Source organism: Myotis daubentonii, chromosome 16, assembly GCF_963259705.1.
Source record: "Myotis daubentonii chromosome 16, mMyoDau2.1, whole genome shotgun sequence".
NCBI classification, from domain to species: domain Eukaryota; kingdom Metazoa; phylum Chordata; class Mammalia; order Chiroptera; family Vespertilionidae; genus Myotis; species Myotis daubentonii.
In genome coordinates this window covers 25,308,164-25,332,261 of record NC_081855.1, presented here as the reverse complement: position 1 = coordinate 25,332,261, position 24,098 = coordinate 25,308,164, and the positions used below count along the sequence as shown (strand labels likewise).

The 24,098-nt window shown below is 47.9% G+C and overlaps 2 protein-coding genes across 5 annotated transcripts; both read right to left on the bottom strand.

Moving 5' to 3' along the window:
• Window positions 1–206: 206 nt before the first annotated feature.
• On the bottom strand, window positions 207–3,869 carry ALDOC (aldolase, fructose-bisphosphate C). Its single transcript, XM_059669381.1, has 9 exons — window positions 3,712–3,869; window positions 2,501–2,622; window positions 2,203–2,414; window positions 2,031–2,085; window positions 1,776–1,936; window positions 1,580–1,663; window positions 1,163–1,337; window positions 832–1,031; window positions 207–694 (listed from the first exon to the last, which is right to left on the bottom strand). The coding sequence occupies exons 2-9, from the start codon at window positions 2,610–2,612 to the stop codon at window positions 599–601; spliced, it is 1,095 nt and encodes a 364-aa protein (XP_059525364.1). The 5' UTR covers window positions 2,613–2,622; window positions 3,712–3,869; the 3' UTR covers window positions 207–598.
• Window positions 3,870–4,463: 594 nt separating this feature from the next.
• SPAG5 (sperm associated antigen 5) lies at window positions 4,464–21,465 on the bottom strand. 4 transcript variants are annotated; one of them, XM_059669368.1, is made up of 24 exons: window positions 21,307–21,465; window positions 20,988–21,113; window positions 16,987–18,083; window positions 16,697–16,880; window positions 12,274–12,348; window positions 11,743–11,835; window positions 11,519–11,653; window positions 11,187–11,306; window positions 10,973–11,065; window positions 10,757–10,870; window positions 10,316–10,409; window positions 10,014–10,161; window positions 9,832–9,934; window positions 9,502–9,635; window positions 9,171–9,309; window positions 6,781–6,892; window positions 6,534–6,620; window positions 6,154–6,289; window positions 5,940–6,051; window positions 5,473–5,553; window positions 5,155–5,310; window positions 5,000–5,074; window positions 4,789–4,869; window positions 4,464–4,660 (listed from the first exon to the last, which is right to left on the bottom strand). In XM_059669368.1, the coding sequence occupies exons 1-24, from the start codon at window positions 21,349–21,351 to the stop codon at window positions 4,589–4,591; spliced, it is 3,612 nt and encodes a 1,203-aa protein (XP_059525351.1). In that variant the 5' UTR covers window positions 21,352–21,465; the 3' UTR covers window positions 4,464–4,588. The 4 variants fall into 4 exon arrangements, with proteins under 4 accessions (XP_059525351.1, XP_059525355.1, XP_059525353.1 ...); XM_059669372.1 differs by having other exon boundaries at window positions 6,154–6,274; XM_059669370.1 differs by having other exon boundaries at window positions 11,743–11,832.
• Between the last annotated feature and the right edge of the window lie 2,633 nt (window positions 21,466–24,098).

Here is a 24,098-nt window from a genome sequence, read left to right as displayed (position 1 = left end):
TTGCCATGCTCTAGCCTTGGAGAGCAACAGGCAGGAGCTTGAGATGGGAATGGTGATTGGGTGTACCTCTCCCCCATAAACTTAAAACCCAGTGAATCAAAACCCATCCTCTCCACCTCCACAGTCAGAGGGCCCACAGATAGAGTCAGCAGAGATCAGAAACTGAGAGGTGGGGATTTGATGTGTAAAACAGACAGACAAAGTAGCATGTTATGCTATCATTTATTTGCTATGTGGTATGTACCCAAAGCATAAGTCAGGTCCGGTGTCCTACCCTCTGATCCCAGGAGAAAGGGCAGGCAAGGAGAGCCCAAGGAGAAGCTACCCCATCAAGGGGAAGAGTAGCTGGCAAAGGCAAGGAGAGACCCGGGCATCCTGCTCTGACTTCTAGCAAGTTCTCCTGCCCTCAGCCATGAGGGGCTCCCTATTTTCCCATCTAGTGGTCCCAGGTGCAGCAATGGGAGAGGGAAGGGGAGGAGAAAAAAGGAAGATGACTCAGTGCTGGATGGAGGCATCTTTGCTCTGCAAAGCTATTTGGCCCTAGCTATAACTACAGGCAAAATTGGGTGGCCAGGCCAAGAGCTGTGGAATGGAGTACTCAGTAGGCATGGTTTGCAATGTAGAGGGACTGTGCTGCCGCTCCTCCATCGTCTCCACTGCCTTCATACTTGCCCTGGGCTGCCAGCCCGTTCACCTGCAAGAGTGAGAGGAGGTAAGGAGTAAGCTGACTGAGCCAGCCCACAGGTGCCAAAGGCTGTAGTCTCTGGGTGCTACCCCCTGCCTAGCTACACACCAGTACCCCCAAACCAACCACCACCCCTAGCTCCCAACCTCAGCCCGCTTGATGAACTCCTCAGTGGCAGCCCCAGCATTGTCCCGTTGCCCTCGCCAGGCATTGAGTGCAGAGGCCTGCAGAGCACGCCCATAGGAGAAGGTGAGGGCCCAGGGCCGCGGAAGGGGGCAGCGGTTGATAGCATTGAGGTTGAGCGATGCCTCCTCTTCACTCTGACCCCCAGACAGGAAGGTCACTCCTAGAGAGAAAAAGAGAAGACAAATTGATCAGTCACTCCCTGTTTTTCCAGGGTTAGGGACCCCTGAAGGCCACAAGAAGAACCTGAGGATCAGTCTAAAGATAGGAGTAAGTTAGGAAGCAGGGTGGTACCTGGGACAGCTGGAGGCACAGTGCGACGCAGGGCAGTGACAGTTGCCATGGCAACCTCCTCTGGGCTATACTTGATAGGACAGGCATGGCCAGGGGTCACCATGTTGGGCTTCAGCAGGGTCCCTTCCAGGTACACATGATGGTCACTCAGAGCCTTATACACAGCAGCCAAGACCTGAGGTGCAGAGGAGGTTTACTAAGGTCTGCTCCCTGCCACTTAACTGCTCTATGCTCTCTGTCTGGAGGTGGGTGGGCATGACTGTGAGGGTCAGTACAGGCTCAGACTCACAGGTCTGTTCTAGGATAAAAAAAATAAAAGTGCTTGGGGAAAGTGCCTGCATCTGAACCAGGAACTGGGAACAAGCTCCCTGTCAGGCTGTCCCTGTGGTATGTGTCTGTCCCCAGGTGTGGACTCACCTTCTCAGTGACATACTGGCAACGTTTGAGGTCATGGTCTCCATCAGGCAGGATTTCAGGTTCCACAATAGGCACAATGCCATTCTGCAGGTAAGAGAAGAGTAGCTTGGCAGGGGCGGTAGTAGAATGGGAGAAAGTTCTCTCTCCACCAGGCACAGGGCACCCATCTGAACCCCTCACGCATGCATACACACACCTGCTGGCAGATGCTGGCATAGCGGGCCAGCACATTGGCATTCTCCAGAATGGCAAGTGCTGAGGGCGTGCGTTCGCTGATTTTCAGCACACAGCGCCACTTGGCAAAGTCGGCGCCATCCTTCTTATATTGGGCACAGCGTTCTGAGAGCCCATCCAGCCCTGTGGGCATAGTGCTGGTCTCATCACTCTGCCCCTTTTTGCCAGCATCAACCACCCACCAACCTTGTAATCCTAAAGCCCACCCATCCTGTACCTTGAGTGGTAGTTTCTCCATCAGTCCCGGCTAGAGGGACTACACCTTTGTCAACCTGAAGGGAAAACAAAGGCAGAAGGCTGAACCCAGGCAGGATTCCCCTTGACACCCCTCACATACACACACACACCTATTTCCATGCTCAGTCCCCATCCAGGGCTAGTGGCTGCACCTTGATGCCAACGACAATGCCCTTATCCTGGATGGTACGGACGAAGGGGACACCATTATCATCTTTCTGGTAAAGTGTCTCGTGAAAGAAGATGACACCTCCAATGCACTTCTTCACTCGGTCATCAGCGCTGAACAGGACCTGGCGGTACAAACGGCGGTTCTCCTCTGTGTTCTCCACCCCGATTTGGCTCAGCCGCTTAGCCATGCTGCCTGGGGGCAAATGAAGAGCGGCGACAAGGTCATTCCCAGGGCTTCCTGGCCACCTCTACCCTGACCAACCACAGGCTCCCACCTACCTACAGACTCATCTGCAGCCAGGATGCCTTTGCCTGGGGCCACAATCCGGAGGGCAATGTCAGACAACTCCTTTTTCTGCTCAGCAGAAAGGGCTGGATGTGAATGGGGCATGGTGACAGCTCTGTGGAATGGAGACAAGATATAAAAGCTGGACCCCACCCACTATCTCCTCTGCTTCCTTTCCTGGTCATATGGGCCAAATGGCCCTCCCCCCTGCTCCCCAGTAAGCACCGGGCTGGGAACAGAGTAGCAGTCCTTGGCATGGGTCCTGGGCATCAAAGTGGCACCAATTTATCTGACAGCTAACAGGCTTGGGGACCCAGTTCCCACATCTCCTTTTGTCTCTGATGGGCACCCTTCCCAGCCCAGGAGAAAGATGCAGGGTGGGGGTGGGGAGTTAAGCAGCCCTCAAGCTACAGGTCTTCTTATGATACTACTGCCCAAATGAAAATGCCAATCCTTCTTTCCTTGAATTTGGCCCCTTCCTCAGGTAGGTATAAGCCCTGACCTTTCCAACTTCCCTTTTCTCATCCTCAGCAGGGCCCTAGGGAAAGTGCACTTACTTCCAAGCCATCACAATGAGGCAAAAGGACACATCACCCTTCTTTCCCCCGCTTGTGGAGGAAAAGGTTGGGAGGAGGGGGGCAGGTAGGGAGTAGGAATGGCAGGCTTCTCTAACCAGTTTTCCATACCCCAAACCTGTTGTCTCTGCAGTTAAGAGATGGGAGCAGAGGGTTGAGATAGAAAGGAATGAGTAGAGAGGCTGAGAAAGGGAGGGAGAGATGCAGGAGGAGAAGGCAGGAGATTTGTTGGGTGCTGATAGTGAGACAGGCTAACTAGTCAGGAGGAAGGACCTAGATCAGAGCAACAGAGAAAGCAAAAGAACTGTAGAGGGAATTTAGCCAAGGAGAGGGAGCAGATGAGATTAAAATGGTCTTGGTGGAAGAGGCTGACCCCAAGAAAAAACCCCAGAAGGCAGAAGAAGATTTGGGATTGGAAAAGCTGAGGTTCCAGCATGAGCGCTGCGAGGAAGGGGTGTTGTGGGAGGTCTGAACCATGGGGTTTAGAGTGGACAGGAAGGAGAGAGATTGAAGGAGAGAGCTGAGATGGCACATCCAAGGGCACAGGGAGCAGGACAAAGATGGCAGGGGCAAGAGTCAGGAAGAGGAAGCTGAGACGCTGAGCAGTTCCCGCCTCACCCGGGCCTCACCTGTGAGCAGCGAGTTAAGTGGCAGCAGCACAGAACAGCCTGGGTTCAGGTCTGAAACAGCTGTGGCTTCAGCCCTGGCTCCTGTAAATGAGGCTGAGGATGCCGCAGAGCTACGTGACTCCCCGGGGGGCGGGGCCATCACCTCCCCGCAGGGCCACGCCCCTCCCTAGGACTGGTGTCCTGGGAAGGCCACGCCCACAGAGGCGGGGCAAAGAGGTGGAGTGACTACCCTGCCAGGACCTCGGAGGCTGTTGTGGACTGTCCCCCTCCCACCTCGTGGAGCCCTGCCATCAGGGCCCCAGAGGCAGGAAATGGCCTGCCCTCATTTCTGTCACAATTGCCTTGACCATGTGCTGGGCACTGTACTGGATGTTGGGGATTAAGCCTGGTCTAATGAAGGAGAGTCACCTGAACAGTCACAACAGGTAGCAGGGCAGAGGCACCGACAAAGTGTGGGAGTCCAGGGCAGAGTTTCTCTGTCCTCACCCCCTTATTCAGAAGGGCCTACTGGAGAATGAGGCCTTGTCTACCCCATCCCCACCCCCAAGCTGTGAGCCAGGGAACAAGCAGTCCAGTCAGTGCCCAGCATATTTGGGGAAGCCAGAGAAGGGAGGAGGGGCAGCTGGTTTTGGCCCTGGATGCAGCAGGAGGGGTGAGTGGAGGGTGCCCGGCAGGAGTGCCAAGCTGCTTCTCCACTGACTTAATCCACCCCCCTCTCACCCAAGAAACAAGATTCAGTGAGCTTGCAGAAATACATTAAATACACTTTATTTACATAGCATTAAACCTAGCTGGCTCTATGCCAATCGGTCCTGGTGTTGGGGCAGGGGAGTATTGCAGGTAGAGAGGGGTGAAACAGACTCCAGCTTTTAGTTTCTTAGCTCAGAAATTCCAGCAATTCCTGTAGCTCCTTGCAACCCCTCACGACCTCTGGGATGGACAGCAGAGTCTGGGAAGACACACAGAATAGGCAGCTCAGAGTCATAGCCCCAGGAAGCACCCACTGAGTTAGCCGGGAGAAAACAAAAGCCACAGAGAAGCCTGCAATATTGCATTAGTTCACCTCCCTCCCTCTACCTCATAAATATGCTGAACAATGTCATCAAGTTTCTTTAACTCCTTGTCAGAGCGCCGGAGATTCTCCTCCAGGATGTTTCTCTAGAAAGCAAATAAGTTGCCTAAATCCTATGCTTAAAAGAACAGCATAGCTTGTGGGGCAAGGAGAATATGGCAGGGCTCTTGCTGGGTGTGGTGAGAAATGGACCCCCAGTGGCATGGGAATTCTTACATGGCTCTGGAACTTGGCCATGAGTTTTTCCTTCTCATTTTTCATCTCCAGGAACATCACCCTCAGTTTGTCCACCTATAGGTATGTCCAGATCAGTAGGGGCACAGCCTAGGGTTTCCACCAGCTGCCCAGCTCCTCTGTTAACTCTAAGTCACCTCCTGGGAGAGCCACACTTTCTCCTGGATCCAGTTCGTGGCCATGGGCTGACAGCTGGGGTCCAGCTGGCCTGCCAGGGTCTCTTGGAGCACCTTAGTCTCCGTCTCCGCACGCCGAAGTGAGCGGGTGAGCTGGGTCACCTCCTCTCTAAGGCTCTGGGGATGAGAATGGAGAGGTACATAGTAGCCCTCAAAGGTCCTCTCCATCATTCCTATCCCATGCTGTGAACAAGGTAGACCAGGGGACCCAATTCCCACATTTGGGATCCGGCTACCAGTGGCACAGAAGGCAGAGGGTCGGGCATCATGATGACGTACTATGAGCTCGCCACTCTTGTCTATCTGCTCTAAAATCTTCTCGTTCTGCTGCTGTATCACTTCCTGGAGCTCCTTTTCATTCTGTGAAGGGAAGGGAGGGAAGAAGGCACTGAGAGAGCTGGCTTCTTTGTAGCCCTTGCCAGGAGATGGGATTTAGTGCCTGACCCATGCTCAGCCCAGGTTGCTACCAATTGATAACACGTTTCTTCCTCTAGGGCTGAGTCAGGCAAGGCACATCTGTGTTGAGAGAGCTCTGCTACAGTTCCTGACTTCTAGGTCGGCCTAGGAGATGGGTCAGCCCATAGCTAATTCCCAAACATGTGAAATGTCTGACCCCAGGAAGGGCAAAACTAGGGCAGTGGTTGGAAAATCCCCACCACCCAGATTCCCGGAGAGACAGTGGTTCCCAGTGGGCCAGTACAGCTGCCCCAGTTCTTCATCGCCCCACTTCTAAGCCCCTCCTTCACCTTGTAGCGCAAGCACAAGGCCTGGTTCAGCTTCTCTATGTCCGCTTCCTTTGCCTTCTGGGCTTCCTGATGCTGTTCTTCTTGGGCCTGTAGCCTAGCCTGCAGATCACAACTAGGGGAGAGAAGAATTCAGCATCATTCCTGTCCTCTCGAGGGCTAGCTGGGTCTTGATGTAAGGGGCTGACCTCTCTCACCAAGACTGCACTCCACTCACATCTTTCGCTGCAGAGTCCTGACAGCTTCTTCTTTAGACTCTTGCAGCAGGGAACACAGGCTCTGAAGCTCTAGAGTCATAGTACTCATTTCTTCCAGGCTCTTCTCCATGCCTGGGGTCTCTGAAAGAGAAAGTCCTAGATAGAGGTAGAGCCCTTTAGCTCTGAAAGGAAGGAGTGTGTAGCCATTATTTCCGCAACTCTTATCCATGTTCCCACCCATAGGATTTGGTGTCCAGAACATCACAGGTCCCAAAAGACAGAAATAAAATGAGCCCAAGTAGAATTGAGGTTTTTAGAGCAAAGCACTTTTCACTGCTTTAGTCTTTATCATCACTACTTGATCTAGAAATGAGGCAGGATCCCTGGAGCCCATCCTAACCTGCAGGCTGAGGGGAAGCCATTGATGCAACTCGGGTGAAAGCACTCTTGTCACTTCCAAGCAAGGCCACAGGAGCTGATTCTGGCTCTAAAACAAAAACCAACCATGGTATAGGGCCCCTCTGGTGATCCAGTTAGGAATCTGCCATAGTAGAAGCCAGGGAGAGGTCTGTGGGTGGGCATCTTTAACAGCTGAAGATATCAGCAGGGTCATAATTTTCCCATCCCTAATATCCAGGGCCTCTAACCTTTGTCTGCCATTGCTGTCAAGATGCTTCCCAAGAAGGTGCTGTCGGTGGACGAAGGGTGTTCCTGGGCAGAAGCACAGGCTGTGCTTTTCAGGAGGGTCTCTGGCTCAGCCTAAGGGAAAATTACAACAAAACATCAGCTGCTTTTCAGGGTAGTGATTTCCCTGGACCATAGCCTCCCACATTCATTTACATACTGTCTATGGCTGCTCTTGAACTACAAAGGCAAAGTTAAGTAGTTAAGGCAGAGACCACATGGCTGGCAAAGCTTAAAATATTTATTGCATTTCACTTTAAAGGAAAAGTTTGCCAACCCCAGTTCTAGAGAGTGTCACCATCTTTCCAGCCATCTAGACATCATCATCCACTCTTCCACCTTAATCCTACATCTAATTGGTCACAAGGTTCTATTACTTCTACTTCCTAAATAAGAATTGGATTCATCCAAACCACCCCTCCTCTCTACCCTATCTATAACTGCCATTAGTTCAATCCTTCAAATCTGGCATCCTGCCTACTTCTGCAGCCTTGTCTCCTTGTCATTCTCACCCCCAAAACTCCTACACTCCAATTATAAAAAACTACTTCCAAGTCCCCAAACTTGCCCCATTCCATGTGAGTAGTGCCTTGCCTTGTTTACCTATAGTCCCAGCACCTCACCCAAGTCTTGTTAGACTTGGGTAGACACCACAAAAAAAGTATGCATAGTGCCTCTATGACTTTCATATACTGTTCCCTCTGCCTGGTGGGCCTTCCTATATACTCACCCTTGACAAACTTCTTAAGCCATCCCAAGGACAGTTAAGACATCCTAACTCTCAAAGTTAGAACTAATGCTCCTTTCTCTGTGCTCCCACAGTGATCATCCATGCAGACCTCTATCATGATCACTGCCTGTCTTCCCTGCAAGACTATGGATTCTTTTGCATTTCCTGCGTTCAGTACACAGTAGGGAAGAGGGTCAGATCATAAGCTCATAAGCACCTTCAGAGTTCAAGATTTTGGTTGTATCTTTAACTGCTGAATAAGCTAATTAGCTCTGTATTCTGCAAGATGTTAACCATTTATAGTTTAGAGAGCACTGCAGGGAAGCCAAAGAAGCAAGACTAAATTTCTGCTTTCTTTAAACACAATGTAGTTGAAGAGACCAGACATCCAAGGAAAATTAACACAAGTGCAAGAGATCACTGAGTCTATGTGATGTGGGAACATTTCAAAGAAGAAGGTGAACTACAGCAGCGGTCGCCGACCTTTCGGACCTCACGGACCACCGGTTGGCAACTGCTGAACTAGAGAGTATTTCAATCGGAAAGTAAAAGGTATTTCCAGTTTGAAGACAGAGAAGATGGATATGGTAACAGCCCAAGTCTAGGTGTGAATGGAGATGGGACATGGGTAGTGTATAGGATGTCTAATCGAGTTGGAATAAAAGGTTCATAACAGGGAGGTAGGAGACACATAAATAAAAGTTTGAGTGACAGGTGGAAGAGGTCCTGTAGCCAAATGAAAGTCACTGAAAGCCACAGAGATGGAACAAGAGTAGTGTTTTAGGAAAATCATTCTATACAATAAAGATACAACTGGAAAATCTCAGTAAGCTAGGAATAGAGGGGAACTTCCTCAACTTGATAAATAATATCTACATGCCCTAGCCGGTTTGGCTCAGTGGATAGAGTGTTGGCCTGCAGACTGAGGGGTCAAGAGCACATGCCTGCTTTATGGGCTCAGTCCCCAGTAGGGGGCATGCAGAAGGCAGCCAATCAATGATTCTCTCTCATCATTGATGTTTCTATCTCTCTCTCCCTCTCCCTTCTTCTCTGAAGTAAATTAAATATATATATATATATATATATATATATAGAGAGAGAGAGAGAGAGAGAGAGAGAGAGAGAGAGTCATAGCCAACCCTGTTAGGAACCTTGTTAGGAAGCTATATATATATCTACAGCCCAGCTGGTATGGCTCAGTGGTTGAGCAGTGACCCATGAACCAAGAAGTCACCAATTCGATTCCCGATCAGGGCACAGGCTCAGGTTGCAGGTTTGATCCCCAGCCAATCTATGTTTCTCTCTCATCAATGTTTCTATCTCTCTATCCCTCTCCCTTCCCCTCTCTCTCTCTCTCTCAAATTAAAAAAAAAAATTTATCTACAAAAAACCTACAGCTAACATCATACTTAATGGTAAGAAACTTGAAGCTTTCCCTTTAAGATCAGGTACAAAGCAAGGTTGTCCCCTCTCTCTCCTTTTCAACATCGTAGAGAAAGTTCTAACTAATGCAGTAAGACAAGAAAAGGAAACAAGAGATATGCAGATTGGAAAAGAAGAAATGAAACCATCTTTATTCAAAGATATGATTGGAAGGGAAGAGAGGGAACCCCCAGATCCTACCGTCTCCTTTAGTTTTGTGCGTAGGAAGAAGGTCAGGCTCTGCAGTTGCTCAGTCAGCACCCTTAGCTCTTGGGAATACTGGCGTGTCTTCTCCAGGTCTTTCTCCTGGTTCTCTGCTATGGTGCTAGCCAGTTTAGCCCTGAAATAAGGAAGGAACAGAGAGACCATGTGACCTTCTCTGAACACCTCTCCCAAATCCCACATAGAACTGCATTCAAAGAGGGAAACAAAAGGCTCTTGGACAATTCCATCCTTGGAGACTTTAGCTTCTAGAAGGGTTTCTGGGAAAGATAAGCAATTAAAGATAAGCACAAAAAGGTAGACATCTTACTTCAGGTTCTCTACGGTGTCTCTGAGGTCCTCACACTGCAGGCTGCGCTCCCGGAGCACTTCCAATGTGCTTTTCAACTGACACTCAACCTGGCCCAGCTCCAAATGAGCGACCTGGTTCTCTTGGTCTGCAAACTGGGGAGATGGGAGATGGGAGAAGGAAGAAAGGAAAGGTGTGAGAAAGAGAGGGGAGAAAATGAATCTAAGTGGGACTTATTAGAGCCCTTGGGACAAAGGCATTTTCTAGTCTCTAGTCTCAAACCTCACCTCAATACCATCAGGTAAGAGTCACACTCCAGCCAGCTCCCGTGCCCCAGGCCATATTCCTTACCTCCAGAGTCTCCTTCAGGTCCTGCACCTCCTTGGCCAGGACAGCATGTTGTTGCTGCAGCTCTGCTTGTATGTGTTTTAGTGTCATCTCTTCCTTTTGCCATCTGCCAGAGACCTTACATTAGATTCCACTGGCCCTATATCCTGGGCACCTACTGCCACAATAACCTGATAGGAACTCACTGAGCAGCCTGCTTCTCGTTGCTCTGAGTAAGCTGGCAGAGCAACTCATCCTTCATGGCCAGGTCCTGGGTACAGTGGGCATGCTGACTCTGTAGCTCTTGTAGCTGACTCTGCATGCTGGCCAGCATCTGTAGCTGAGCTCGGAGATCTAAACCAAAAGTATCCTAATCACACCATGTGGTCACCAGGCCAGAACCTCCCCACACTTGTGCTCCAAACAAGTGTCCTAGAGCACTTTCTTGTTCTATAGTCACACCCCAAGCCTTAGCAGGGCACAACTGCTTACATGCATGCACACACACCTGTTGCTAGGCGACTATTTTCCAACTCCAGTTGCTCTATTTGGCCTTTGCAGTCCTCTAACTGGGCAGAGACTTGTTCCAGCTCCCTGGAAACCTAGGAAGAAAAGATCGTTTTCCTCCCATAGTTCCTCCAGAGTCGAGTGCCAGAACTTGGTCCAGCTTCTCTTTCTGGACAGAAGAGCAAACCATCTTGCAACAACACTGCAGCAAATAAGGCTGATCGTCAGGAAAAAGTAGAAACAGGAGAAAAGTTGTTAAAGAAGATGCTGAAGGACAAAGGAAATTACTAGACCCAAGGCCATCTTACAGGGAAGGAACCTGGATGGTCTCCAAACCCACAGGGTAGGAAGCCCAGTCCAGGGTAAGAGGCTACTCATTAGAAAGGCCTTCTGTAGAGAAGGAGGAAACCAGGCCTAAGCAGTCCCCTCTCCTTGTTTGTACCTGCTGCTTTTCCTCAACTGCAGCATCACGTTCCTGTAGGGTCTGCCGGCTCTTGGCTGTGAGCTTCTCTGTGAGTTCTCGAGACCGGCTCAGCAGAGCTGTCCATGTTATATACTACCAGGAGAAGCAAGCAGGTCAGTCAAGCACTCTTGAGGCAAGGTTCCTAACAGGGTTGGCTGTGACTAAAGGAGTGGTATGATGGTCCCAAATACTCACATCCTGTTGCATGGACATCCAGTCCTGTTGCAAGATTGAGGTAAAGCTTGCTGTCTCCTGAGCCACCTCTTCTTGCTCAGTGTGAAAACCTACCTATACGAGAAGAAGTGCCTATGGAAGGGCTCCCTTCCTCTGGATACAACAAAGTGGGGGTAAATGACCATGCTCCCGTGACTCAGCCTGGATCTCAATAAAGAAAATGCACTCAAATTACCAGTTGGGTCTGGGTCTCCTTCAAGAGTCCTCTGAATTCCCCCATGGATGCCAGGTTCTGTTGCAACTGGCTGATGCGTTGACTGGCATGTGCACAGAAAGCCTCTAGCACCGACTCTGCCTGTTTAGGGAAGGGATTGTGAGGATACGGTGGGCAGAGGAGGGAAACAGCACCAAAAGCCTTGCTATCTGGCACATCAGTAGTTTAATTCATTATTCTCCAGGGCAGGCAATTCCCAGGCCCCTCATGTCTGTCTCAAGTAAATTTGTGTTCCTGCAGGAACCCTGAGGAAAAAACCTCCCACATCCAGGAACAAAAGCCTGACACCTTACCGCATCCTTGCCTCTGAGGGCCATTTCCTCTCCATGCTTTGCCTCCTCCCTTTCTGTTTTGAGACTCTGGAGCCTTGCCCTCAATTTCTTCAACACATCAAAACAGCAGGAGACCAAGGTCTCTGTACGCCGAGACTACAAGATAAGAATCAGATGCTGTCTGGTTCCTTCTTTTGGCTTTCGGTCCCACCAGAGGCCTCTGCCTTCATCGTCATACTGCTTACCTCCTGACTCACAGTAGTTTTATCTTCTTCTAAGTGCAACAGAGACAGGTAAAGCAAGGATATCAGCTCTTTAGAGACCAGAACCCATGACTGCTGTAGAGGAACAGGTGGTTAGGCTAGATCAAATAAAGTCACTAAGCAGGAAAACACTAACTCCAATTTCAAGCTCCAATTAGAAGGAGATGTTCTTTTTTAAAAAAATATATTTTTATTGCTTTCAGAGAGGAAGAGGAAGAGCGAAACATCAACGATGAGAGAGAATCATTGATCAGCTGCTTCCTACATGCACCCCACCGGGGATCGAGCTTGCAACCCAGGCATGTGCACCTGACCGGAATCAAACCCCGGACCCTTTAGTCCACAGACCAACGCTCTATCCACTGAGCCAAACCAGCTAGGGCAAGGAGAAGATATTCTTAAGAAAGGTTTGGAGACCTTCCTCCCTTCATTCCATGGCTGATTACCACCACTGGCTCCATTCTAGATTTTCACAGGTGACCCAGTGGTGGTATAAGGTCAATCAATACTTACCATGACATTCCTGGTCTGCTGCAAAGTCTGTCCAATCTCTCGGTTTCCGTGAAGATGCTCCAGTTTCTTATTTATCTAGGCAGAGAAACAGAGTTGTTCCTTTTGCATAGATAGCATGCATCACCAGTACCTCGTTTCCCCTCCTACCCACTGAGATACAGGAGCCTTTCCTATTAAAAACAGGAGCAAGGTCACAGTTGGATAAAGTCAAGTCAGAAAAATATCCAGATGTAGGTAAAAATTTCCTTTTTATAGTAACTTTTATTTTTAATTATAAAGATATTGTCTATTGTGAAATTTTGGAAATAGAGAAGTGACTAAAATGGAAAAAGAAATCATTACATAATTTATTTTACCTCATCTCAAAGCCTCTCAGAGGTTATCTGAACTCTGATTTCCTTTCTTTAAAAACCTTAAACTTATGTTAAACTTCATTTCCCATGTTATTAAAAACTCTTCATAAACATACTTTTAAATGATTGAAGAATATCCCATCTTATGGATACACCATTATTTTTTATTATATTTTTTCATTTTTTTTAAGTTACCATATTTTTGCAGAATGGTATAGGATATATTATCCCTAGAAGTGAACTTACTGGTCAAAAAGTTTGAACTGCTTTGAGGGTCTTACTTGAATGTCCTTCACAAAAGGCTGAACCAACTTATATCCTCCTGACAGCAGGACAATGCTTATCAGCGTTATCTATTTTATTCTTTGCTATTTTGTCAGAAGAAAATTGCATCATTGTTTCATTTCTCTGATCACCAGTAATGATAACCTTCTCACATATTTATTAGCACTTTTATTTCCTTATTCCATAAGTGTTCATTATCTTGGGGCAGACAAAAATCTTAGTATGATATGCAGAGTAGACACGTATGATCTCAAATACACCAGAGCTATGGAAAGACTTAAAAGTTCTGACAGAAAAGTGGGCAGCCTTCATTTACTGCTGAAGGCAGCCATCATCTGGGAAAAAACGACTGCTGGAAGAGCAGTGCTGAGTCACGATGTTATAGCAGTCTGGACTTAAGGGGGCAGATCTCTTGGAGTCCATCGCTCCTTTCCCCAGCAAAGCAGTCATCATTCCCTCCTGTGTCGTGCAGTGAGGCACGGAGAACCCCATGAGCCCTGGACAAGGCACACAAGCTGTTCAGAGCTGAGCAGTCAGGCAAGTGATAAGATTAGTGTGAAGGAGGAAGCCAAGCGGCAAGGACATGGCACTGTGATGGGGAATGGCTGAAGGTGCTGTCATTTCCTCCTCTTTGGTTCTGCTTCAGTGGCCTCCAAAGGGATTTGGAAAGCTTCAGCGGAAGAGGTACAAGGCTGACTCAGGGACAGGGAACCAGGTCAAAGACAAGAGGAAAGGATACAAAAATAAGGAAACGCAGGAGAAAAACGGAGCAGCTAAGGAAATGATAAGACTATGATTTCCCGGATTTGGGCAAAAGGTGAAGTCATTGTTTGAGGATATATTCAACCCAGAGGAGATCTTTGGGCATTTGGAGAACATCTCTTTTTTATTATTTTATTTTAGAGTACTTTTATTAAAGCTGGGGACAGTGAAACAAGAAAGGGCTGGGGAAATGAGTCTAGGCTGGTCTGCTTTGGCTCATTAAGAAGTCAGAGGAAAGGGGGCTTTGAGGACAGGTTCAGGGGGTTTGCCTGGGACGAGCTGCAACTCCCACTGTCCAATGGTGCAATGGTTGCAAGTCTCCTGGGGTCCCTTAGAGTTTAGGAGATGCACGCCTGTGGGGGAGGTTGAGGGGGAGGAGGAAGGGGGAGGGGGAAGGAGAAGGGGAGGGGGAAGGCATAGGCATGCTCCTGGGAGGGAGCCCACACCTGGAGAACATCTCTTTTTAGCAGCAACTACCTATTAATCTCTCCAGCCACAATACTGAGACTCTCAATTCCTTCCCCTGACACCATTCTCTTCCTTCCTCAGTCTGTGTTGTCACAGCTAGAGTCCTCTACAACACTGTTCTTTAAACTTTTTCTTCTCATATCTGTTATAATAATTTTGAAGACTGAGTGCCCTTAAGTTTAAATTGTTATAAAGGCTGTCATTTCCACCATCCTATCTAATAAAAGAGAAAAATGGTAATTGGCGTACGACGATACCCTTTTCATTGGCTAATCAGGGCTATATGCAAATTAACTGCCAACTAAGATTGGCAGTTAACTGCCAACTAAGATTGGCGGTTAATTTGCATATGTAGGCACAATGCAGGGAGGCGAAAGGGAAAGCAGGAAGAAGTCCCCTGCCACTGACAGTGGTCGGAAACCCAGGGGGGAGCTAAGAGCTGGGGGGCAGGGCAAAGGCGGCCTTTGCCCTGCCCCCCAGCCATGATCGGAGAATCAGGCGCCTTTGCCGCCCTGGCCAGTGATAGCAGGAAGTAGGGGTGGAGCCAGCGATGGGAGCTGGGCACGGTTGAAGCTGGCAGTCCCGGGAGCTAGGGGTCCCTTGCCTGGGCCTAAAGCGGAGCCCACGGTCACGGGGCTGCTGCCGCTGCGGGTCCCCGCTGCCTGGGCCGGATGCCTCAGCCAGAGACGTTAGGCCTGGGCAGGGGTGGAGCCTGCAAGGCGGGGAGCTGGGGGTCCCCTACCCAGGCCTGACACCTCTGCCGGAGGCCTCAGGCCTGGTCAAGGGGCCGATCCGGTGATTGGTGATCGGAGGGTGATGAGGGTCAACTCCTCTGGCCGAGGCATCAGGCCTGGGTGGGGGGCGGAGCCGGGGACTGGGGGGATATGATGGTCCCCTTGCCCAGTCCTGAAGCCTGGGTCAGAGGTGTCAGGCTTGGGCGGGGAGTGGAGCAAGCGATCAGAGGGAGATGGGGGTCCCCTGCCCAGGCATGATTCCTGGGCCAGAGGCCTCAGGCCTGGGCAGGGGCCAGAGCCAGTGATCGGGGGGAGATGGGGGTCCCCTGTCCAAGCCTGACACCTCTGGCGGAGGCATCAGGCCTGGGCAAGGGGCCAATCAGGCGATCGGAGGGTGATGGGGGTCTACGCCTCTGTCAGAGGCGTCAAGCCTGGGCAAGGGGCCGATCCTGCGATTGGAGGGTGATGGGGATCAACGCCTGAGGGCTCCCAGTATGTGAGAGGGGGCAGGCTGGGCTGAGGGACACTCCCCTCCACCCCTCACACACACCCAGTGCACGAATTTCGTGCACCGGGCCCCTAGTATTATAAATATTGACATTTTGAATAAAACTATTAAATCAATCTTACATATATCCAATGATATAAATACTTACACCAGGATGACTTAATACCTATTTTATACCTTTAAAAATACATGAACAAGCATTTTAAACAGTCAGAAATTTTACATCATCCCTTTTTCTTCTTTATGTGTATTTTTACTCCTCTCAGAATTTTATCCTATACTTTAAAGTCTGTTATTAATCAATATATCTGCAACAATAAAAGTTCATCTAAATTTAAATTACTTTTAAATTCCTCTGACCATAAGCTTTTAATGTGAAAAAAATGTCCTTTAGAGAAATATTCTTAACAGTTGTATACTACTCATTGTATTATTATTTTAATAAAATCACAAACATACCTAGTAAAAATTTTTTTTAAATCCTCACCCAAGGATTATTTTTTTCCATTGATTTCTACAGAGTGAAAGGGAGGGAGAAGGGGGAGAGAGAGAAAGAGAAACAAAGATGTGAGAGAGACACATTGGTTGCCTCCCACACACACCCCTACCTGGGCTGGGGAACCCTGCAACCTGGCCAATGTCCCCTGACCAGGAATTGAACTGTGACCTCCTGGTTCATGGATCGACGCTCAACCACTGAGCAACACCGGCCAGGCCACAAATATTTTCTATTATTCGATAGCTATCCCTTGACAATGTAAGATTCAGGATAGGCAGTAAATATGGTCTTCTTTAGTTAAGTGGGCAAGGGCAATTGAGAATGGAGAAATAGGAAAGCAAAAAATTAGCAGAATACATTTGGAAGATGAAGATATAGAAACCGATTCTTTTAAAACTATCCTTGCTTGTATTCCCTTAACAGTGGTTCTCAACCTTCTGGCCCTTTAAATATAGTTCCTCATGTTGTGACCCCAACCATAAAATTATTTTCGTTGCTACTTCATAACTGTAATTTTGCTACTGTTATGAATCGTAATGTAAATATCTGATATGCAGGATGGTCTTAGGCGACCCCCGTGAAAGGGTCGTTTGACTCCCAAAGGGGTCGCGACCCACAGGTTAAGAACCGCTCCCTTAGAAAGTCCTGATGAATCCAGGGGTATAGTGAGTACCTACAGCTTTAACGAATTTTCCAGATCCACAGCTTTTACATATTCTAAGGTGCCTCCTTTGCCCTCTGGCAGTTTATCAGTTTAAATTCTGAGAAAGAGGGCCCACTGGGATCCTCCGCACCTTGGAAGTAACCTTCTTACCCCACTGCGAGAGGTGTCAGTTGTGTCAGTCTGTGTGCTACTATCCTGCACTTCTGGGTGAGGGGTAGTCAGCTGGCTCTTCCAATTCCGCAGCGGGCGAGAGAGAACCTCCAGAATGAGAAGAGAGTTCATCAAGTTATCTTCCAGGTCGTGTCGAGATAAGGCGGTCAGATCTGGAGGGTGGCTGCAGCAGAAAGAGAACGTGAGGAGAAAAAAGACAGGGGAAGGGATGGAAGTGGCAGGTCCGGGTTAATGAAGCCGGGGAGGCAGCAGGATATTGGGACACTTACTTCCCCCATAGGAGATGCTCCCTCTCAGAAGCACTGTCCTTGGTGCCCAGCAGGCCTGTCTGGGATGTGTTTGTACTCTTCTCCTGTGGCGGTGCTGGGGGAGTAAACCAAGTCCCCACCGAGCAAGTAGAGAAAGGAGCAGTGCCCGCGGCAGCGTCCTGAAGCGCAGAGGGAAGGGATAGGCTCTGGCGGAGGTTTTCCAGCATGACCGAAGTATTTACACCTTTTTCCAGCCAGGCCAGTGGGGACATCCAAGGCCCTGTGTCAGAGATGAGAATCCTGCCAGCATCTTCTACTGCTGGGCCCGGGGCTGCCTGGGATTCCATTTCTCCTGGATTTGGGGTCAGGCATGTGGACGGAATATCTTGCGTATCTGAGACAAGCGTTTGATCTCTCAGTTCAGCCTCCTCGGGGAGTATGGAAAAGCTCACTTCTCTTTCCTCTACAGCTCTGTGCTCTACAATATCCTGCCCCGAGTCCACATGACTGACAGGGAAATCCGCTGGAAAGGCAGTTGAAGGGGGAAGACAGAGCATGGAGGGAGGCACGAAGGCATTACTCTCAGAAGACACTAAGTCCTCGGGCACAGTCTCGGTTTTACCGTCCCTTGGACTTTCCTTGGAACAGGGTAGCCGTTGCTCAGAACAGGGATTTGGTGGATACTCCAACAGATGGGCTGGAGGGTCCTGAAATGTAAGTTTCTCAGGCATAGCAGGAACAACTTCTGAAAAGCTGTCTTTCATGCAGGGTTCCACCCCATTTCTCAGCAGATCTCCTGGCCTCAAAGGTTCATCCAGAGAAAACCTGTCTGTCTCTGCTATGGTATTCAAATGGGCCCCAAGTGTGATGTCTTGCTGCTGCCCTTCTGCAGAGGGTACAAGGACCATGGTTTTAACCACATTGTTTTCCACTGGGTCTACTGCTTCCTCAGATGTTTTGGGAGTAGAGTTGTTTTGGGGAATCAGATTCAGGGGCTGCTCATCTGATTCATGTTGACAAGCTTCTAGCCACTTTGAGGGATGGCTGAACTGTTCTGATGGGGAGTCTGTCATCTTAGCATTTTCAAAATCCAGTGGAGATGAGCTGTTGCTGCCCTCCTGCCAAAGAAAACAAAAGCAGTTGACTAAGGCAATCAATTCCGGTTCTCAACATACAGTGATAGGTGAAAGATACTGTTCAAATTTGAAAAAGAGTAAGAGTTCTCATGACCTCTGCTTAGGGAAGATCTTGGCTAAGCCTTGCCCCTCAGAGACCCAATAGCAGGGAAAGAAAAGCTAGGAAGCTATTTTGGATCCTTCCAAGAGAATCCACCTATAGAAAAAGCAGGGCTGAGATAATTTATCTATATCAAAGCGGCCCCACTCCTCTTAAATTCTAACTCCAATTCACTTCTAGGGGGAACAGGTAAGAGGGGGTTCCTAGGCTCAAGCTCTGTTAGAATCTCGAGTTGGTCCAAGATTTTCCTCCTTCTCCAACAGAGTTAGAGAGCACTTGGCCCCCAGAGACCCATGGACCCTAGGGAGAAAGGGCAACACCAACCTGTGCCAGTAACCTAGTCTTCTTGACCAAAGGGCTGAGGGCATCCTGAATACATGGGTTGAATCCACTGAACAGTTGGGATTTGAAGGGCTCTAGTCTTTGTAGCAGAGGGGAATAAAGAGCAGAGAGACTTCCTCCTAGTGCCCTAATAAGAGACTAACAACCTCCCTACTGCTAGTTCACAAGGACCACTGCACCTTCTACCACTTGCAGGGTTGCTGCTCCTGAGACTCAATGAACAAGAAAAGGAAAATACACATGCACTTAAGTGGATCTAGTAACCAGAGAAAGAACAAATCCTAAGATAATTAGAAAAGGTAGACCCCAACAAAACACAGCTGATGGAAGAAACAGATGACAATTTGAACTCAAAAAAGGGTATATAAAAACAAGTACAACGCATACACACACACACACACACACACACACACACACACACACTTTCTGGAAATAAATACTATTGTTAAACAAAAAATTTCAGTAAAATGAATTGGAAGAGGATGGTCAGAGTTGAGACTGGCATTACTGGCCTGGACAATCAAATGGAAGAAATACCTTAAAGCAAAGATAAAAATACCCCCCCGCTCCCCCCCCCCCCCCGCAATAAAAGTAAATCTTAGGGAAAAGCTACAAGAATTGGAATATAAATCCAATAAGTCTAACATGTGAATAAAACAAATTCCAGGAGAAAAGAGAACACATATAGGTGCATCACTGATTAACAAATACGTATTAGAAGAAAATTTCTCTAAAGTAAAGACCTGAGTTTGCATATCGAAATGGCTCATCAAGTTCCAAACAGATTAACAAGAAAAATAAAATTCTGAACTACAAGGGAGACAAAACTTTTTTTTTTTTTTTGCTTAGCTTCACTTTTACTCTCTAATTTGCCCTTCCTCTGGAATTAATCTCTCCTACACGTGCCCTGCTCTTCCCATGTAACCAATTCATTTTAACATCCTGATGTATATCCTTTCATATTTTCCTCTGTGTTCTTTTAATAATATGCAACATACAAAATTACTTTATTGGTAGATCACAAAATAATTCTCATTATGTGTAGTAGTTATGTTCTATAAAGTCTCTGTGAATACTTAATTAGCAAATACTGAACTGCTGCTCCTAGGGGAACTATAGGGTATGTTCCTGCAAATTTCCTAGCAAACATTTTCATTAACCAATGAACTCAAATCTTATTTTATGTGTTTTTGTTCTAAAACACCTTATTTGGCCGAACCGGTTTGGCTCAGTGGATAGAGCATCAGCCTGCGGACTCAAGGGTCCCAGGTTCGATTCCGGTCAAGGGCATGTACCTTGGTAGCAGGCACATCCCCAGTGGGGGGCGTGCAGGAGGCAGCTGATCGATGTTTCTCTCTCATCGATGTTTCTAACTCTCTGTCCCTCTCCCTTCTTCTCTGTAAAAAATCAATAAAATATATTTTTTTAAAAATCACTAAAAAAACAACAACACCTTATTTGATATATATTGTTGATTCATTAACATCGAAGTCACAGCCAACATCACCGATGCCTGAATGAAGCTTATCTAACTCATATATCGCACATCATAGCTTTCTTGCACTTAGGAACACTAGCCAGCACTTCAGCACTTAGGTTTGGGGGCCATTTAAAACAGTGAAATAACCAACAAAAAACACAAAATTCGAAAACTGTGGCACCAAAAATAGATCATGAGAAAGACATTTGTTTACAGTATGACCACTAAAACACAAAGGCAAACCTCAGCTAGGGATGTGTGTTTAAAGCGCTTCCTTTTTTTTTTTTTTTTGCTTCTCTGCATGTCCAAAAGTGTTGCAAATATTGATTTTGAGATTACAAATAACTTTTAGTGAGGTGAATTCACAAATACTGAATCCACAAATAATGAGGTTTGACCATATCCATTTCTCTGCATGCTGCTCTCATTTAACAATGTGCAAATCTCTCCATGTCAACAAAAAGCACACAAATGTAAAAATCATTGCACTAAGTAGTTGGTGTAGAACTAATCCATAAGCTTCTATGGTGTGCATGAATCATAATTCATTCACAGATGGTCATTTGTTTCCATTTCTGCTTTGCTTCTACAAACAGTGCTAACATAAATAGCTTTGTACATAAATAGTATTGCCTCTCTGTCAGCTGTCTGCTCTCTGTCTGTGAGTCCGTGTTAGAGGAAGACTACTAATCAAAATGATAGCATTTTCCTCTAACTTGGTAAAGATTAAACGGGGGAGGAGGTGATAAAATCTAACAGCTAAATAGAGGTCCAGATTCTCAGTGGATTTTCTTTAACCACCCCAGAGCACCTCTCTGTTGGCCTGGATAGCTGTAAATAGATGTCACTAAGGTAGAAGACTTCATTATCGTTATTAATTACGTTCCAGCTCTGGCCCTCAGTTCCTCTGAGCTGTCGGCCTCGGCAGAGAGCCCAGTGGAGAAGCTGGCCAGACGCATCTCACCTGCAGCCCCAGTTTGCACAGCGATGGGGTCAGCGAGTAGCAGATCCCAGGCCCTTTTGCAGAGCTGGTGAGAGCTTCGGGCTGCAGGTTAAGCTCGCGGAGAGGCGTTCTCACAGGTGGTTCTCCCTAAGAAAGAATGAGACAGTGTGAGGAAGCCTGTGCTCTCAGCCCGCTCCCCACCCTCCCCGCTAAGAAGCTCAGGGCTCCTACCCAAGAGGCGCTGAAGCTCCAGGACCCAGGAAACACTCCACGCGCCCGGGCCCCCGCCCCCGCCCCAGGCCGGACTCAGCTGTCTCTCTCCTTGAGGCTCTCCGCTCACCGGTTGGGGCGATGGCGACAGGCTCAGTTCTTTCACCCGCCACATCTTCGACACAGAACACAGAACCGATCACCTCGCAAACCGAGAGGTGACGGCTAGCTCACCCGTCGTCTTCATTTTAAAACTGCTCCGCGCTTCCGGATTGGCTGCGAAGCCCCAGTGCGTCAGTCTGGCGCGTCCGCTCGGGGCTCCAGACTGGTGGGCGGCGGGAGGAGGGCGGGGCCAGCGCAGGCCACGCCCCTCCCGGCCCAGGGTTGCGCGCGTTCTCCGGGCGGACTCCTCACCGCAGACGCGGGCGGGAGGGCCGGACGCGCGCCCACCTGAGGCCAGTACGCAGCCTCACCTCGGGGCGGGTACGGAGGTAGCTGGAAAGTCAAGGAGCCCATCCCTTCGGCCGCCAGCGGGCCACCCTCTCACCCCGTCAGTAAAGTTGGTTTCCCTCAGTTACCTCAGCCTCAGCCGGGACCAGAAAACCGGCCTGGAGTCTTGAAGGGAAAGGTGAGTGGAGCGTTTTTTACTTCGGCTGAGACGTAGCTCTCAACCCGCGCAGTAATTTCGTCGCTTCAAATGTCTAGTGTTTTCGTGGGACTCACCTAGTTGATTGGAACAATAGTTAACATGCATTGAACATTTACTATGTACCTGGCACTGTTACAGTTGCTTTACACATATTAGCTCCTTTAATACTCATACGGATCAATAAAGGAGGTGCTGTAAACATCCCCGCTTTACAGATGAAGGAACTGAGTCATAGAAGACCATGACATGGGCCCCACACCCCGCAGGTGGTAAATGGCAGTCAAGATTCCAGCCCACAACTACCAGCTACATTGCCTGCCACTTCAGTCCCCGCTGGGTGGGAAATGCAGCCTAGCTATTGACGGTAGAATTGAGTTTGGGGAACAGTTAAAGGTAAGTATCTATAATAATAAAAGTGCAATATGCTAATTAGACCAGACCGCGGGATGTCCTTCCCCACTAGCTTCCAGATGAAGTCGGGACTGCAAGGGCCCAGCCCCTGGCAGGAATTTCGTGCATGGGGTCTCTAGTTTAGAGAGAATAGTTTATGATAAAGTACTTTCCTTTGAACACTTACAGCACCTTATTTACACTCTGAAGTCTGAATGAATTTGGAAAAGGCAATATGTAATCCAAAGAGGAGGAACTATGATGTTAGGAGCTGCAGGGCCCACAGGGGATGTGTTCCCTTAGAACTGTGCTGTCCAGGACGGTAGCAACTAGCCACATGTGGCTACTGAACACTTCAAGTGTGGCCAACCCAAATTAAGATGTTATAGGCATAAAGGAAAAAGAAAAGAAAAGTATATTATAGGCATAAAAATACAAACTATGTTTCAAAGACTTTATATCAAAAAAGAATGTAAAATATTTTTTAAATATTGATTTTATGTTGAAATATTGTAGCTATATTGGTTTAAATAAAATACATTAAAATTAATTTCACCTGCCCTAACTGGTTTGGCTCAGTGGATAGAGCGTCGGCCTTCGGACTCAAGGGTCCCAGGTTCGATTCTGGTCAAGGGCATGTACCTTGGTTGCAGGAACATACCCAGTGGGGAGTGTGTAGGAGGCAGCTGATCGATGTTTCTAACTATCCCTCTCCCTTCCTCTCTGAAAAAAAATCAATAAAATATATTATAAAAAAATTAATTTCACCTGTTTCTTTTTACCTTTTTAGTGTAGCTACTAGCAAATTTAAAATTACTAATGCGACTTACATTTCTATTGGACAGCACTGCTCTAGAAACATAATAGCCCCCGACTGCATGGCGAACCTTTTGAGCTCGGCGTGTCAGCATTTTGAAAAACCCTAACTTAACTCTGGTGCCGTGTCACATATAGAAATTTTTTTTTATATTTGCAACCATAGTAAAACAAAGATTTATATTTTTGATATTTATTTTACATATTTAAATGCCATTTAACAAAGAAAAATCAACCAAAAAAATGAGTTCGCATGTCACCTCTGACACGCGTATCATAGGTTTGCCATCACTGCACTATAATTAACAGTTGCTTGAATGGAAAACTGGGAGAAAGAACGTTAGAGCACCAACTTAAGTCTGGGATTTCCCAAGACTCAGCAGAACGAATCCCAAGGTATATTGGTATGTACTTCTGGTTTAAAAAGAGTCAACAGCCGAAACCGGTTTGGCTCAGTGGATAGAGCGTTGACTTGCGGACTGAAAGGTCACAGGTTCGATTCCGGTCAAGGGCATGTACCTGGGTTGCGGGCACATCCCCAGGGGGTGTGCAGGAGGCAGCTGATGGATGTTTCTCTCTCATCGATGTTTCTAACTCTCTATCACTCTCCCTTCCTCTCTGTAAGAAATCAATAAAATATATTTTAAAAAAAATAGTCAACAGCCCTAGCCGGTAGCTCAGTGGTTAGAGCGTCAGCCCAGGGACTCATGGGTCTCAGGTTTGATTCTGGGTAAGAGTACATATACCTCAGTTGCAGGCTCAATCCCTGGCCCTGGTCAGGGTGCGGGAGGCAACCAATCAATGTGTGTCTCCCACATTGATATTTCTCTCTCTCCCCTACCCTTGCACTCTCTAAAAAAAAAAAAAAAATCAATGGACCCTGCCAGTGTGGTTCAGTGGTTGAGCATTGACCCATGAACCAAGAGGTCACCAGTTTGATTCCTGGTCAGGGCACATGCCCGGGTTTCGGGATTGATCCCCAATAGGGGGCACGTGGGAGGCAACTGATCAGTATTTCTATCTCTCTATCCACCTTCCTTCCTCTCTAAAATTATCTATAATAATAA

Coding starts and splice junctions, on each gene's coding strand:
- ALDOC (XM_059669381.1), bottom strand. CDS start 2,612: ATGCCCCATTCACATCCAGCCCTTTCTGCTGAGCAGAAAAAGGAGTTG. Junction 2,415..2,500: donor GGCTGCAGATGAGTCTGTAG/GTAGGTGGGAGC, acceptor ATTTGCCCCCAG/GCAGCATGGCTAAGCGGCTG. Junction 1,664..1,775: donor ATGCCAGCATCTGCCAGCAG/GTGTGTGTATGC, acceptor TCTTACCTGCAG/AATGGCATTGTGCCTATTGT.
- SPAG5 (XM_059669368.1), bottom strand. CDS start 21,351: ATGTGGCGGGTGAAAGAACTGAGCCTGTCGCCATCGCCCCAACCG. Junction 11,654..11,742: donor AAACTACTGTGAGTCAGGAG/GTAAGCAGTATG, acceptor CTTATCTTGTAG/TCTCGGCGTACAGAGACCTT. Junction 11,066..11,186: donor AGGAGACCCAGACCCAACTG/GTAATTTGAGTG, acceptor CTTCTCGTATAG/GTAGGTTTTCACACTGAGCA.